The sequence below is a fragment of the Equus asinus genome, chromosome 2 (assembly GCF_041296235.1).
Source record: "Equus asinus isolate D_3611 breed Donkey chromosome 2, EquAss-T2T_v2, whole genome shotgun sequence".
Taxonomy (NCBI): Eukaryota; Metazoa; Chordata; class Mammalia; order Perissodactyla; family Equidae; genus Equus; species Equus asinus.
Window position 1 is genome coordinate 8,202,631 of NC_091791.1, and position 14,362 is coordinate 8,216,992.

The following is a 14,362-nucleotide window of genomic DNA, read 5'->3' on the forward strand; positions in this document are numbered from 1 at the left end:
CTCCATAAAAATTCCAGAAATAGAACCGGGCTGGTGAACACGTGGAGGTGCTGGGAGAGTGGCGGCCAACATGGCAAGCCCCCTCCCTTGCCCTATGCATCTCTTCCCCCGGCTGTTCACGAGTTATATCCTTTTCTAATAAAACAGTAATCTAGTAAGTAAAATGTTTTCCTGAGTTCTGTGAGCCATTCTAGCAAATTAATTGAACCCAAGGAGGAGGTTCTGAGAACCTACAATTTATAGCAGGTAGATGAGAAGCAAAGGTACTGTACTTGAGACTGGCATTTAGGGGACATGTGGGACTTGACACTATCTCCAGGAAGACAGTGTCAGAACTGAGTTAAACTGCATGACATCCAGCTGGTGTCTGGAGAATCCAAGAATTGCTTGGTTTAGGAAAGTGCCCACCACCCCCCCAACACATACACACACACACGTGGTGGCCAGTAATGCTGTGAGCATAGCGTAAGGCTAGAGGAGACACAGAGAAGAGAGTTTTTCCTTCCAAACACCCATACCAACTTTGCCTAGAAAAGGATAACAACATGGCTACATCATATCCAGCGAGTCACTTAGCCTCTCTGTGCCTCAGCTTCTCATTACATAACAAAACGACGATTATTATCCCCTCTAGGAACTGTTGAGGGTTAAGTTAAAATTTTCCACAAACTGTAAATTAAGATGCTATTTGTAATTTTTTTTTAAGAAGATTAGCCCTGACCTAACATCTGCTGCCAATCCTCCTCTATTTTTGCTGAGGAAGACTGGCCCTGAGCTAACATCCATGCCCATCTTCCTCTACTTTATATGTGGGACGACTACCACAGCATGGCTTGCCAAGCAGTACCATGTCCGCACCCAGGATTCGAACTGGCAAAGCCCAGGCCGCTGAAGCAGAACGTGCGAACTTAACTGCTGCACCACCGGACTGGCCCCTATTTGTAATTTTTTAAAAAGATGTTATTTGTATTAATTTCCTGTCACTGTCCTAACAAATTACTACAAACTTAGTGGCTTGAAACAATACAAGTTTTTTATCTTAAAATTTGGGAGAGGTTAGAAGTTCCACATGAGTCTCACTGGGCTAAAACCAAGATGTGCTCCTTGGGGAGGTTCTGAGGGGGCTTGCCTTTTCCAGCTTCTAGAGTCTGCCTGCATTCCTTAGATCACAGCCGCACATCACTAGGACCTCTGCTGCTCCACTGTCACATCTCCTTCTGTGGCTCTCTCCTGTCTCCCCCTTTCACTTCTAAGGGGCCTTATGATTACAGTGGGCCCATGTGGATAATCTGGGATACTCTCTCCATCTCAAGGTCCTTAATTTAATTACATCTGCAAAATCCTTTTTGCCATATAAGGAAGTATACTGATAGATTCCGGGGATTAGGACTTAGACATCTTGGGGGGCTGGAGAGCATTATCCTGCCTGCCACACTATTTAAATCATTCACGTAATCAGAAAAAAGCCCAAAGGCGGGTGGGGGAAGGAGCCTAAAGGAAGTCAAGTACAGTCATGTGTCACTTAAGGAGGGAGAGACCCTCTGAGAAAGGCATCCTTGGGCAGTTTCGTGGTCATGCTAGCATCAGGGAGTGTACTCACACAAACCTAGATGGTATAGCCTACTATACGCCTAGGCTGTATGGTATCAATCTTAGGGAACCACCATCATTTATGTGGTCCATTGTTGCCCAAAACGTCATTATGCAGCGCATCACTATAGTGGGCAAGTGAAAAAAATACAGATTTGGACACTGTAATCCATCTCATTAATAGTGTATTTTTCAACATACCTAATGTTTTGTGCCTTCAAATAAGTCATCATTAAAATGTCTCTGTGGAGCAAATTAATAACTTTTAAAGCTAAGGAGTTCTGAACTAGAGAATTAAAAGCCTCTTATATTTTTTTCTTTACAATAATTTATATGCCCTGAGTTTCCCCTAAAGTTAAAAAGTCAGCCACAAAGACATCTTAATAAATGGGTAATCACTATTGTGTCCTATATCAAGGGTTTTTTTTTCTGTTTTGTTCTGATGTGGTAATTTTCTCAGTATAAATCACTTCAGCATTCCAGTTCATAGTACTATCATCTCTCAAAAACTAATCTTACGTGACTTTTTCTTCCATTGAAGTTAATTTAATTTTGTTTGGATTATTGTACAATACTCCTTTCACTTGACCAGACTCTATATCTCAAAACTAGGAATTAAAAAAGTCACCATAGCATATTACATTTTGCAATAAATTTGTTTTTCCAGAGAAAGAAAAATAACACTACCACAACCTTAATGGTTTACTTCATTGAGAAAAACCATTCATATACATATATTTAATACCAATACCAAAATAAATTGAAAAGAATATTTTAAAATATAATAAACCTAAACATTGCTAATTTTTGTTAAAATGAAAAAAGAGTGTTAGTGAAACCCCATGGACAAATACATTCTGACATGTTTAACACCATACAAGTTTTAGACATTTCTACATTTATATGTGACACTGTGGAGTGGGCAGACAGATATGACACCGTATACAGGTTTCTGGAAAGGGGGCCAAAATACAATTGGCATCAATACAGAAAATAACTGCCACAGATATTGATCTTCAACACAATTAAATTAGGAGAAAGGGTGAAATGTTAGATCAAATATAACAATATTTTTGGGGCTGGCCCCGTGGCCGAGTGGTTAAGTCCGCGCGCTCCGCTGCAGGCGGCCCAGTGTTTCATTGGTTCGAACCCTGGGCGCGGACATGACACTGCTCATCAAACCACGCTGAGGCAGCGTACCACATGCCACAACTAGAAGGACCCACAACGAAGAATATACAACTATGTACCGGGGGGCTTTGGGGAGAAAAAGGAAAAAATAAAATCTTTAAAAATATATATATATAACAATATTTTTGCAGACAACTTAAAAGTTAATTCTAATATTTTTCTGTGTTTTAAGAATCATACTTTTTAGACACATCAAAATTTTACTCAGGAATAATCAAGACTACAATCCTCAGGATTCCATTTCAGCATGCTCATTCATAAGAAGATTCTAGTTTACCCCGTAAGTCAGTGATTCTCAACAGGGGCACCAGTGCACACTACAGGTCGCCCGAAAGCTGGGGAGCAACAGAAGATATTTTGATGCACGTGTTCTCTATAATGCCACTGCCATGGGACAACTGAACACTTCAGCAAAAAAAATTCCAGTTTCAACATGTAGCTGTTATACAAGCTTGACTCTTTTCCCCCTATGCCTTTACCACCACCACCCCCACCAATCTCAAATCTTTCCCATCTCCATTAGCAGGGTCACTGAACAAGCTAAATGGAAGACAGATGCAGCTGCTGTTTAAGATGTGAGACAAAATGCCAAATAGGAAGCATTAGATCCAATGACAACTGAATAAAAAATTTTCAAGTAAAAAGTTTATTTGATTTAGGACGGTAGGTATAGCAAACACAGATGATGATTTTTTTTTCTTTATATCATATATTCACCAAATTATCAAATATTCATCAGTGAAGGCAGGAAGATAGAGAAATTAAACGTCAAGAAATCTGACTTCAGGCTTTCCATATCCATAGACTGCCTGGTGATAAATTGAGGCCTCTCTACTCTTTCCAACAAAACCCTATGATACCTACTTCCTCTCTCTTCCCCTGACAAGGAGAAGTCAAGATGGCTCCCACGGGGTCGAGCCCCAGGTAGTCTGTAAAGTAAAAAAATACAGAAAGCAAAAAGTCTAGAAACTCAGGAGAGGAGCAGAAAGGTCTACCTGTTTAAATCCCAGTTTCCAGGAAGATTTATTCACCAATTGATTTAACAAATATTTGAATATTTAAAGCACTGTGTTAGGTACTAGGATATAGCTGTGAACAAGTGACAAAATTCCTGGCCCTCATGAAGCTTAAATTCTAAGGAAGAGAGAGACAAATAATAAGGTGACCAAGTGTATTAGAAGGTGACAAGTGTTGTGAAGAAAATTAGAGCTGGGGGCAGGGTTACAGGATAGGGCTACAACGTTAGATACAGCAGTCAGGGAGGCCTCACTGGGAAAGGCAACATTGAGAAAAACTGAACAAGTAAATCAGCTTTCCTGCAACCTAGAGAAAGAGAAATGCAGGCAGAGGAAACAGTAAGTACAGAGGCTTGAAGGCTCATTTGTAGACAAGAAAGGTAGCTAGACCGGCTGGAATGAATGAGCGAGGTTGAGAGCAATAGACGAGGTCAGAGGGAAACAGTGTTTATGGGGGCAGAGAGGTGCAGGAACAGAGAGCCTAAAGAGTCTTTAAGAGACTGGCTTTTACTCTGAGCAACACAGAGAATCACTGGAGGGTTCTGAGCAGAGTTTTAAAAGAGTAGCTTCTATGTGGAGAACAGTTTGTAAAGGAGGGCAAGGGCAAAGAGATCAGGTGGTTTGGACCAGGGTGGCGAGAAGTGGCGAGATTCTGGATATATTTTAAAGGTAGAGTCAATAAGATTTTCTGACATATAGGAATGGGGTATAAGAGAAAAAGAGGAGGCTCAAGGATGACCAACGCTTTTGGAACAGCAAATGGAACGAAGAACTTGTCATCAACCGAGATGGGGGACTGTGAGAGAACAGATTTGAGGGAGAGACCAGTTCAGTTTTAGCCTCACTGAGTTTGAAATGAGCTTTTTAAATATTAGATATTCAAAAGAAGATGTTGCATAAGCAGGTAGCTATATAAGTCTAGGGTTCAGGAATACAAGAAGTTGTTACACAGATTTAATTTAGGACTCGACTCTGATCCTGTGTCTTTTCAAGGGATCAACTTGGGTCACAAATTTAGATGTTCTTTTAAAAGACCACTGATTCAACACAATAGCAGAACTAAAATGGTGCGCTAGGTAGTGCTGCCCTATTCTCTAGAGACATTATTATCTATCCAGTGGGAAAGGCAGTCTATGCTTAGCACCAACATGTCCTCCCAGAAAATACCTGGCACCAAACTGCAGACATTCCAGAGACAACTGCACACTTAAATTCACACCTCTGCCTTTACCATCGCAGCTCCCACTCCCAAATTCCACTTTTACTGATGTCAGGTTTTGGCATTGCTGTCCCCAACATCCTCTCACCACCCAAGATAACAAGGCTTATGTGAAACTTACACCCAACAGTCATTTAAAAGAGTCTTGCTCAATACTGATGCTGCTTTAGTTTACTCTTGCCTTCTCAACAACGGAATCTTCCTCATTCCTATTTTACCAGCTACAAAGCTGGCCTGAGGTTGAGATTTTTTTTTCCAATTTTAAATGAGAAAGTCTCACGTTTTATACTTAATATAAATTTTATACGCAGTACACATTTTATACTGAGCATATATATTTTGGAAATGATTTTTTTTAATACACGTGCTGCCAAAGCGAGCACTTAGATGATTTTTTTAAATGCCTAACGTCAACAAGCTATAATATGTCATCTCTAATGAAATCTGGAGAACATAAGGCAGGCAGAAAAGGGGAAATAAAGATTAATTTTCATTACATGTGGACTTCTGGTAATTAACCCAACACAATGTAAACAAGTAAAAAAAGTTTTAACATACTTCAGTTATGTTTACAAATCAGGATATGACTACCCAATAAAGATAGGGCCATAATCTTTTGTACAACAGTTCAGAACCACATCGTGTAGTGAACAGGCAAAAAATATTTGCTGACAGGAAAGAGAGAATCCACATTACTAAGAAGCAAATACAATCAATCCTTGGCTCTAAGAACCTAGAACCTCTGGATTGGGTGGGAACAGGAACTTAAGGACAAAGAAACTGTTTTGTAAATGAAACAAGACCAAATCTAGTATTAGTCTTGCTCGTAGGAGTTTTTGTTCCACCTTTAAAATGAACTCACAGCTATCAGAATGCGAAGTACAAGGATCAAAAGAAAGAAGAAAATGTGGAAAGAAAAGGCAGCACCAAAAAGACAGAGTACTTACAAAGACAGGAAATAATAGCCATAAAGATAAAGTTATACTGATTGGTCTAACTTGTGTGTTTTAAGAGGAGAAAATATTTCAAAGCAGGAGTTCTTATCCTGAGACCCACTAACTTGAAGAAACAACGAACCTCTGATTCCTAAAGGATTCTATGACCCCAAAAGAGGTTAAGAATTGTTCCAATGTAGTCCATTTCCATCTATAAACTTACGTGTCCTATAAGACCACCTTGTAGTAAATGCATGCATGGTACACTACTGCCTGCAAAAAGGATTTTAAGAATGTTCCAAAAGGTATACAGGTAATTAAAAAACAACCATGCCTAGATACAAAAAGTCACATAATGTAAGGATTCCATTTATATGAATATCCAGAAGAGGTAAATCCATAGAGACAGAAAGCAGACTGGCGATTATCAGGGACTGTGGAAAGGAGGGGATGTGGAAAAACTGCTTAATGAGAACTGGGTTTCCTTCTAGGGTGATGAAAATATTTTGGAACTAGACAGAGGTGGTGGCTGCATAATACTGTGAAGGTACTAAATGCTACTGAATTGTTCACTTTCAAAATGGTGAATTTTAAGTTACATGAATTTGGCGTCAAAAAGAAAAATAAATAATAACGCTTTTTATCTCCAGGAGGGAAAAAAAAGATAATCACACACCATATGTGGTACCCCAATTTGGGGAAGGAAAAAAAACCACGGGATGAAATGGGACAACAGAGATAGAAAATGGCTCAGTATGCTTTCATCCCTAGTCCTGAGGACAGGAGAAAACCGGAGCTAACAGTTACTAGGTACCCTCTAAGTCTGGTGTTCAGAAGGGCTTATCTGCTGGGACATTGTTTTTTGCCAGGACAAAACTAAAATAAAAAACTCACATTTCCTAACATCTACTCTTAGGACTTGCAGGTCCTTACAGTTTTGTCTTACATAGTCTTGGGACTATATTCAAGGAGATAAACAAAAGAAATCAGTACTAGGGAAAAATATATATATATACAGCTAAGCCATGTTTAAGACTTAGCTACTGTTCCACACAATATTTAACTTTAGTAGTAACTCAACTTTCCTTTACAAAACAAATGTCAAAGTAAGCACTCCATCCAAATAATTTAAATCATAAAATTCAAAAAGCTAAACTACTCAAAAAAAGAAGAAAAGAATATACAGAAAAGTCAAATAACTGCTTTTGTGAATTACATCACAAATAATTAACTCACAAGGTCAACAACTGGAGAAAACCCTACTCTCAGAACATATCTCTGTCCTTTAACAGCTCTGAGCCAATAACTGGGATCAATATCCAGAATTTCCTTAGGAAAGCACTAAAACCACAAAACACAGATCATAATTGAACTGTGAAATCAGCTTCCTAAACTTTGCAATTATTTACTACATGACGTTCATGTTAAATTAACATTGGTATTTTCAAGGTCAATATCATGTTTGTTCAACTTCTTGGAGTCACACATTTTTGTGATATTTTTAACATCTGACTAAAGCTTCTATCATCACAAGATGCTCACACTGTTTACAAACATTCTGAAGCAGCAGCTGGTGTTCCTCAGGCACATCTTGTTATAATAGAGTAACAGTTTTAAACTCCAGGTGTATATTTTACTACTGAAGTGTAAAAAAACTCTGCTTTAACTTAAAAAGTTTTCCTCCCTAATGATGGAGAGAGACATACAGAATGAAATGGAGGCAACTGAGGACAACGTTATGACAAGATCACAAATACAGAGATTCTTATGCATGCATACTGGGAGTACAGCTAGCATGCTGAATGTACTAAAGGCTAAATAATATTGACCCTGCTTAGATCTTTCATGTCATTTTTAATATATTTTCCCATCCCATTTAAAAAATGTAGAAACTTACCCACACAAGCATTGAGGAACAGCCAATCAGTCTTTTTCATCCTGTTTTTAATTTGCTTTAGTTTTTTGAAGTCCACTTCAAGTTCCTCCTTGCTGCCAACAGCACCAGCCAATTCAATCCTCTGAAAATCCATTTTCATTTCAGAGTCCCGTTTCGTAGTAGGAGGCGATCTTCTTTGGCTATTACCGCTGCTGCAGCTTCCCCTCCATCGAGCTCTGTCTTGCTCATTTATTATTGAAGAGGCCTCTTCAGTCTCTGCCAACTCTATTGCTTCAATATTATTAGGTCTGGGATGATCACAAACAACACATTTTTTAGTCTTGGCCCAGTTTTCATACGTGCAAATAGAACATGTCCAATGCTGGGTCCTTGTGTTCAGTTTATTTCTATCATTGTATTCCTCACAAGGATCAACAGAAAAAGCAACTGGTCTTGAGCCAGATCCTGAGGATTGAGGAGATTCTGTGGGACTCCTGGTCCTACGTTGGGATAAGCACTGGGTACATCTGATTGCTCTTGGCCAGTTCAAATATGTACACATGTGGCACGACCATTTATTTGCATTTTCCATGCTGTATGAAGATTTAACCCTCGGTCTTGCACTTGAGTCTGGACATATCAAAGGACTACTTCCTCCTTCAGTGCTGGAAGGATCCCAATCTCTACCAACATCACTTGAACCACTTTTGAATGGATCTTCTGTAATAATTGTTCCACTAGGTCTTTGAGCACGACACATAGTACACTTGATTGCAGACGGCCAGTTTTCATACGTACAGTATTCACAGGCCCACTTAATTCCACGTTCTGACATTGTGCACTTCTTGAAGTGTGTTATGTCAGGCAGGAAGCTATAAACAATTAGGACATGGTTATTAAACAATAACTATATAATTCTATCTCTGAAAATATGCCCCCCAAATAAAAGTACCCTTCAACTTACAAAATACAAATTTCTCAAAAGATACACGTAAGATTTCATACTGAACTATCCTTATTTTTTTTTTAATTTCCAAAGAGACACCAGAGATAAATTTCCAAAGCAAAATCTTAGACCTAGAGATTTAATGAAATTGTACTTTGGAATGCAAAACAGATAGGCAGAAGAGAAAGGGAAGTCTGTTCTAAGAGAAAAGGAGGTTAAATAGGGAAGCTGCTAACAGAAATGTTTAATTTCAGCCAAGTCATCACCACCAATTTAGAAAAATAACTAATACTTAAAAAATTCAAAGGGAAGGGAAAGAACACAAACCAAATATCTTACATAACCATTCTCAAGTTATGAACAATATAGATTATTAGCCTACCTACGTAGAGTATCATAACGTCTTATTCACTAAAGAATTCAGAAGATCAAAGTCAATTCTGTTATTCTTGCTAAGGGAGAAAAGCAGCTTTTTTAAAAGTGCTAATTATCCACTGCTCTTAATAAGCACAGGTAGAAAAGAAAGATATTGAGAAGTAATCTTTACAATTAACGAAGTAACACTGTGAAATAGAGATAAAAGTTCCCTGATAGCCTATATCCTCAAAATCTAGTTCTGCCTGGAGGACAAAAAATAAACACTGCACATCACTCATACTTGGGACAATCAAACCAAAGGAACGTACGTCCCTGAGATAACTACTAGCATAATCACGCGAATATAATTTTGAATATTCATACTCAAAATATTCAACATTTAAAATATACTCACAATCGTATTTACATTAAACATATATGAACTATTTAAAAGGTTCCTAGGATTCTACACTGGGCTTATTAAACACTACTATAATGAAGACTTTATTATTTAATTACAACTAATTTATTAATAAAGCAATTACATAGCAAATTTACTAATGATTTTTTCAGTGACTTGAATTTAGACATTGGCCTCTAAAGTCAGCCTCCACTTTCTCAAATCCCTTCTCAACTAAACTAATATCATCATACCACCTATTTTTAAATAGGAAAGTAAAAGGAATTCCTAGGCAGAGTAATAGAAGCTTTCCCTCTCTTGGGGATTCTTCCTGAACTTGGAAAGCTAAATCTTTCATTTCACTTGATAAGCATATGATTATGTTCCTGCTTGCCAAATCCTCACCCCATTCATAGTGTGAACTCTGTTAAGATGACAAATTCATTATAAGAAAGGCTACTATTTAATAGCTAAATTAAAAATCACTTACTAAGATTTTAGTTTCCATGCTATAACATCCACCTTGCACATGGTTAGAATAAAAGTACAGTTTATAAATCAGACCAAAGACAAGAGTCAGTCTTCATGTTGGCTCAGATTCTGACTTCCTCAGGAGATACTGCAAAACATGATAAGGGTTCTGACTGTGAATAGCTATTCCTGTAAAGGAGACCAAAACTGAATTTCACTTGAAGCCTGCTACTTTATCCAAAAGTATTAATTTTTAAAGGCTTTATTTTAATCAATTCTCTATCTCAATTCTATTCATTTCTTTTAATAATGGACTTTTATATTTAGAATTTTAAGTTAACACAGCAATAAAACTAGCTAACTGATTGGGCTGGTCACTCAAATTAGACATGGGAAAGACACTTCTCTCTAAAACCTTAAACGTGTATGTGCACTAATATTATCAGTAATATCAACTTGGTAAAGCTAAGTCAATTCCTATCTGTAGTCCTTGTTACTACTGAAGGAGGTAGGAGCAAAGGTGGTATACCAAATAGAAAAAGCAAAAAAAAATACTGCTTCTATTTAGCTTTAAAGTCTGTTCCTCTCTCAGCAACTGTATTTTTTCCTAACTCAGGTAACTTGTACTTATCTTGTTTAGCTTTTTAAGTTTAGTTTGTGCATATATGACACAAAATTTGACAGCAGTCCAAGAGTGCTGAAGGGAGGGGAACTATAATCATATAAGCATCCATAAAACGGACAATCGAGATTTAATGGCAATATTCATACTCATTAGGCAGTTTCTCCCTTTAGCTTCTCAGGAATGAAATATAAATAACTTACTCACGCTATTGGAAATTAAAACAAGCAAGCAAATACTTATCATGACAAGAACAAATGACATAATGAACACATCCAGGGCTTCTATAAGTAATTTCAATATTTCATTTTAAATTGTCATATTCAAAAATCCATGCTTCTTTGATAAGTCTTACTTTGATACGTTTGTAGGCTTAATTAAACAGCTTGTGACCTTACATTATCTTAGTTAATCTTCAGGGAACTAACGTGCCAGTATAACATATTTAAATGTCCATGTCTGACAGAAAAACAAACAAAAAAGCTACCATAAAAAATAAAGAATCATTGTCAAACATGCCTGGTATTAAACAGCCTACCCCTTCCAAAAATTAGGTAATTAAGCAATACTAAAACCAAGCTCAAGAGTTTTGAGATAAGTGCATTCATTGTATTAGATAATGATGTATACAGTATCCACTCTATGGGGAATTAGAGACTCGGTAGGAATATTGTTTTCGGTAACTGAAAGCTAAAATTTATTGGAGAGGATTACCTGAGAGAGCCATTTGTACCTGTGGTAATCAGTAAATGGAATGGAAGAGTAAGGATAACATCAGCTCAATTATGTGATTTTGCATTACTGAGATGAAATTAACACTAAGTACACTTTTTCTTCCAGATGTCAAAACATCCCAAAAAGAACATAAAATTATTTAACAGCAACCAGTTCTGAGAGTTAATATTGCACACTGAAATAAAACCGTTACAAAATATCTTTTAAGTTAACATACATTCATATAACCAAGTAAATTTAAGTCTAATTTTACAGGTAACAGATTTCCAAACTCCATCTAATAACTCATACTTCAATTAATTGGTATAATAAAAAGCAACAATAAAATCTGCATAATCTGAACCTTCTTTAAGGTGAACTAGACACAACTGCTACTCTTAAAAGAAATATTCCTTGGTTCAAATGCATACCAGAATTTCCCATCCTGTGGACCAAAGAGTCCATGAATCCATTTGTACATCAAGCTCTAGCTGTAGACAGACTGAATAATGCCTCCAAGTATATCAACCATTTTCCAGTACTAAATTCGTAACTTCTCTTCATTATATACTTTCCAGTTCAAATAACCATAAAAGCACAAGTATTATGGGTGTATGGATTAACAGCTGGGGAAAGGGAGGGACTAGTAACTGAACATTTTTATACTGTCGTGCTTAACAATGAATTAATTAGACCTACTTGTGAAGCATTAGTAAACCTTGTAGAAGAAATATATCTAGACTGAAGTCAATTCCTCAAAATTGCAGCTATGCTACAAATTTCCCCAACCACCTCCTAAAACCCTATGAAAGAGAACTGGAAAAGTAAAATAATCCTCATCAAGTACAAGGATTTAAGAAACAAACCAAGGGGCCAGCCCCATGGCCGAGTGGTTAAGTTTGTGGGCTTCGCTTCAGCAGCCCAGGGTTTCACCGGTTCGGATCCTGGGCATGGACACGGTACCACTCATCAGGCCATGCTGAGTGGCGTCCCACATGCCACAACTAGAAGGACCCACAACTAAAATATATACAACTGTGTACCGAGGGGCTTTGGGGAGAAAGAGGAAAAATTTTTAAAAAAAAGCAAAAAACGAGAGATCGGTTGCCAATTAGTTTCAGACAATGAGAAGTTATCCAAAGGAACAAGTGACAGCAGTCTCTAAGTTCTGTATCACCTTTATCAGTAAGTCTATACTTACTACTATAAATACTTATTAATATAAATTGTTGATGTAAATATTAATTAACATACATCTGTGGAGATTCACAAATGCTCAGAAAGCATCTTAGGGCGATACAGATGAAAGCTAAAACTAAAACGATATTCCAAGCATGCTGAATTTTCAGGTTCTGCTAAAATATTACACGGTAATTCTGAATTGTAATATTTATATAAATAAAAAGTACTACTTAACTCCTTAAGCCAAAAATCCCACATAGTCATTTCCTCTTTTCTCCTCAGCATCTTTCCTTTTTTTTTTTTAATTAAAGATTGGCACTTGAACTAACAACTGCGGCCAATTTTTTTTTTTTTCTACTTTGTCTCCCCAAATCCCCCCGGGTACATAGTTGTATATCTTAATTGCAGGTCCTTCTAGTTGTGGCACGTGGGACGCCGCCTTAACGTGACCTGACAAGCAGTGCCATGTCCGTGCCCAGGATCCAAACCAGCGAAACCCTGGGCCGCCGCAGGGGAGCGCGCCACGGGGCCAGCCCCTCTCCTCAGCATCTTTCTACATCACTATCTTCCTCGCAACAGTCAACAGAAAAAGAACAACGAGTCTTGAGCAAGATCCTGAAGACTGATGATATGGTGAACCCTATATCTACTAATCTGACCTCATTTCAGGGCTCCAAGAGCTTATCACATCCTACATTAAAGCTCTTATCTTCTTCTCACAACAAACTCCTATCCTGACTTCTCCAGTTTCCATTAAAGACACTTAGTAACACCCCCACCCCCAGCACAGAAACTCAGAATCGTCTTGAATTCTGCCCTCTTCCCATAGATTCTCTTTAGTGGTTTCTGTCCAATTAATTCCTTTCTTCCCATTCCAACTGTCATCAACCCTTTCTCAGTTCAGGTCAGAACCACTGCAATAGCCTCCTAGGCCCATTCCCTTTCTAAGTCCACCTAGCTCACTGATACCAGAATAATCTTTCTAATAACAAGCTCTCTTTCTGAAGCTCTTCTGCAACAGTATAAACTCTCAACTCCTTCCCAGCACACAAACACCCACTCCCAAACACACCTCACATACCCTAGACTCGTGGCTCAGTTTAAGTCTCATCTCATGAAGTTTTTTTTCAAATCACTTCAAGTGCACTCCAAGTAACTACGCTTCTACTGACATTTGGCACTTTCTGTATTTCCTCTTCGGGCTGGTTTCTGGAACACGGATTTGTGTGTATTTTCCCTATATCATTACCCTCCCCTCAGTTTTCAGTCAGGTAGCCAAGCTTTCAAAAACTTTGGCTCAGGGATTCTAGTGGCATGGAATGTGGACCAGCACTGTGTTTAGTAAAACCCATAGAAGAGACCATGTTGACTGACCTGAAGAAAGAAAGAAAAGAGTGGAGCTTCTGAATAATCTCAGGCAAAAAAGAGAAATTCTAGAGGAGGGGATGCACTCCTGTGGCAAGACCTCAGTAGAAAGTCTCTGTCACTAAAAGCTGGGGGCCAAGCCATAGGTACTCATGAGCTGGTTAACTAACCAAGTCCTGTGATGTAAAGGGCACAAGTACAAAAACTTTTGCAATCATTAAATATCTTCTGAAAGTACTACATTTAGGTGAAACTATGTATAAATAATCAAGAATCAGTAGATCTCAAAAATGTGCTGAACTTCCTCCCATAGAGAAGTCACTATTTTCTCTATCATCTGTATCTAATGAGTAGATTTGAACTAAACATACTTGCTAAGTAAGGCCCCATCCCAGGAATTTATGGACAAGCTGTACAAAGTAAATTTAGCTAAGATAACAAAGTTAAACAACACCTGCCATGGTGACAGTGGCCTTAC

General features: G+C 37.9%; 1 protein-coding gene across 4 annotated transcripts in view; it reads right to left on the reverse strand.

The window, feature by feature from the left end:
- ZRANB1 (zinc finger RANBP2-type containing 1) overlaps positions 1–14,362 on the reverse strand; it is a 65,697-nt gene that overhangs the window by 34,167 nt on the left and 17,168 nt on the right. For 2 of the 4 annotated variants that reach the window (XM_070481274.1, XM_070481283.1), the window contains exons 2-3: positions 10,021–10,149; positions 7,849–8,699 (exon numbers count right to left, since the gene is read on the reverse strand). In XM_070481274.1, coding sequence (XP_070337375.1) covers positions 7,849–8,699; positions 10,021–10,061 — 892 coding nt within the window. In that variant the 5' untranslated portion in view covers positions 10,062–10,149. Of the gene's footprint in view, positions 1–7,848; positions 8,700–10,020; positions 10,150–14,362 lie in introns of those variants that run through there. The other 2 variants (XM_070481277.1, XM_044748977.2) reach the window with 2 other exon arrangements.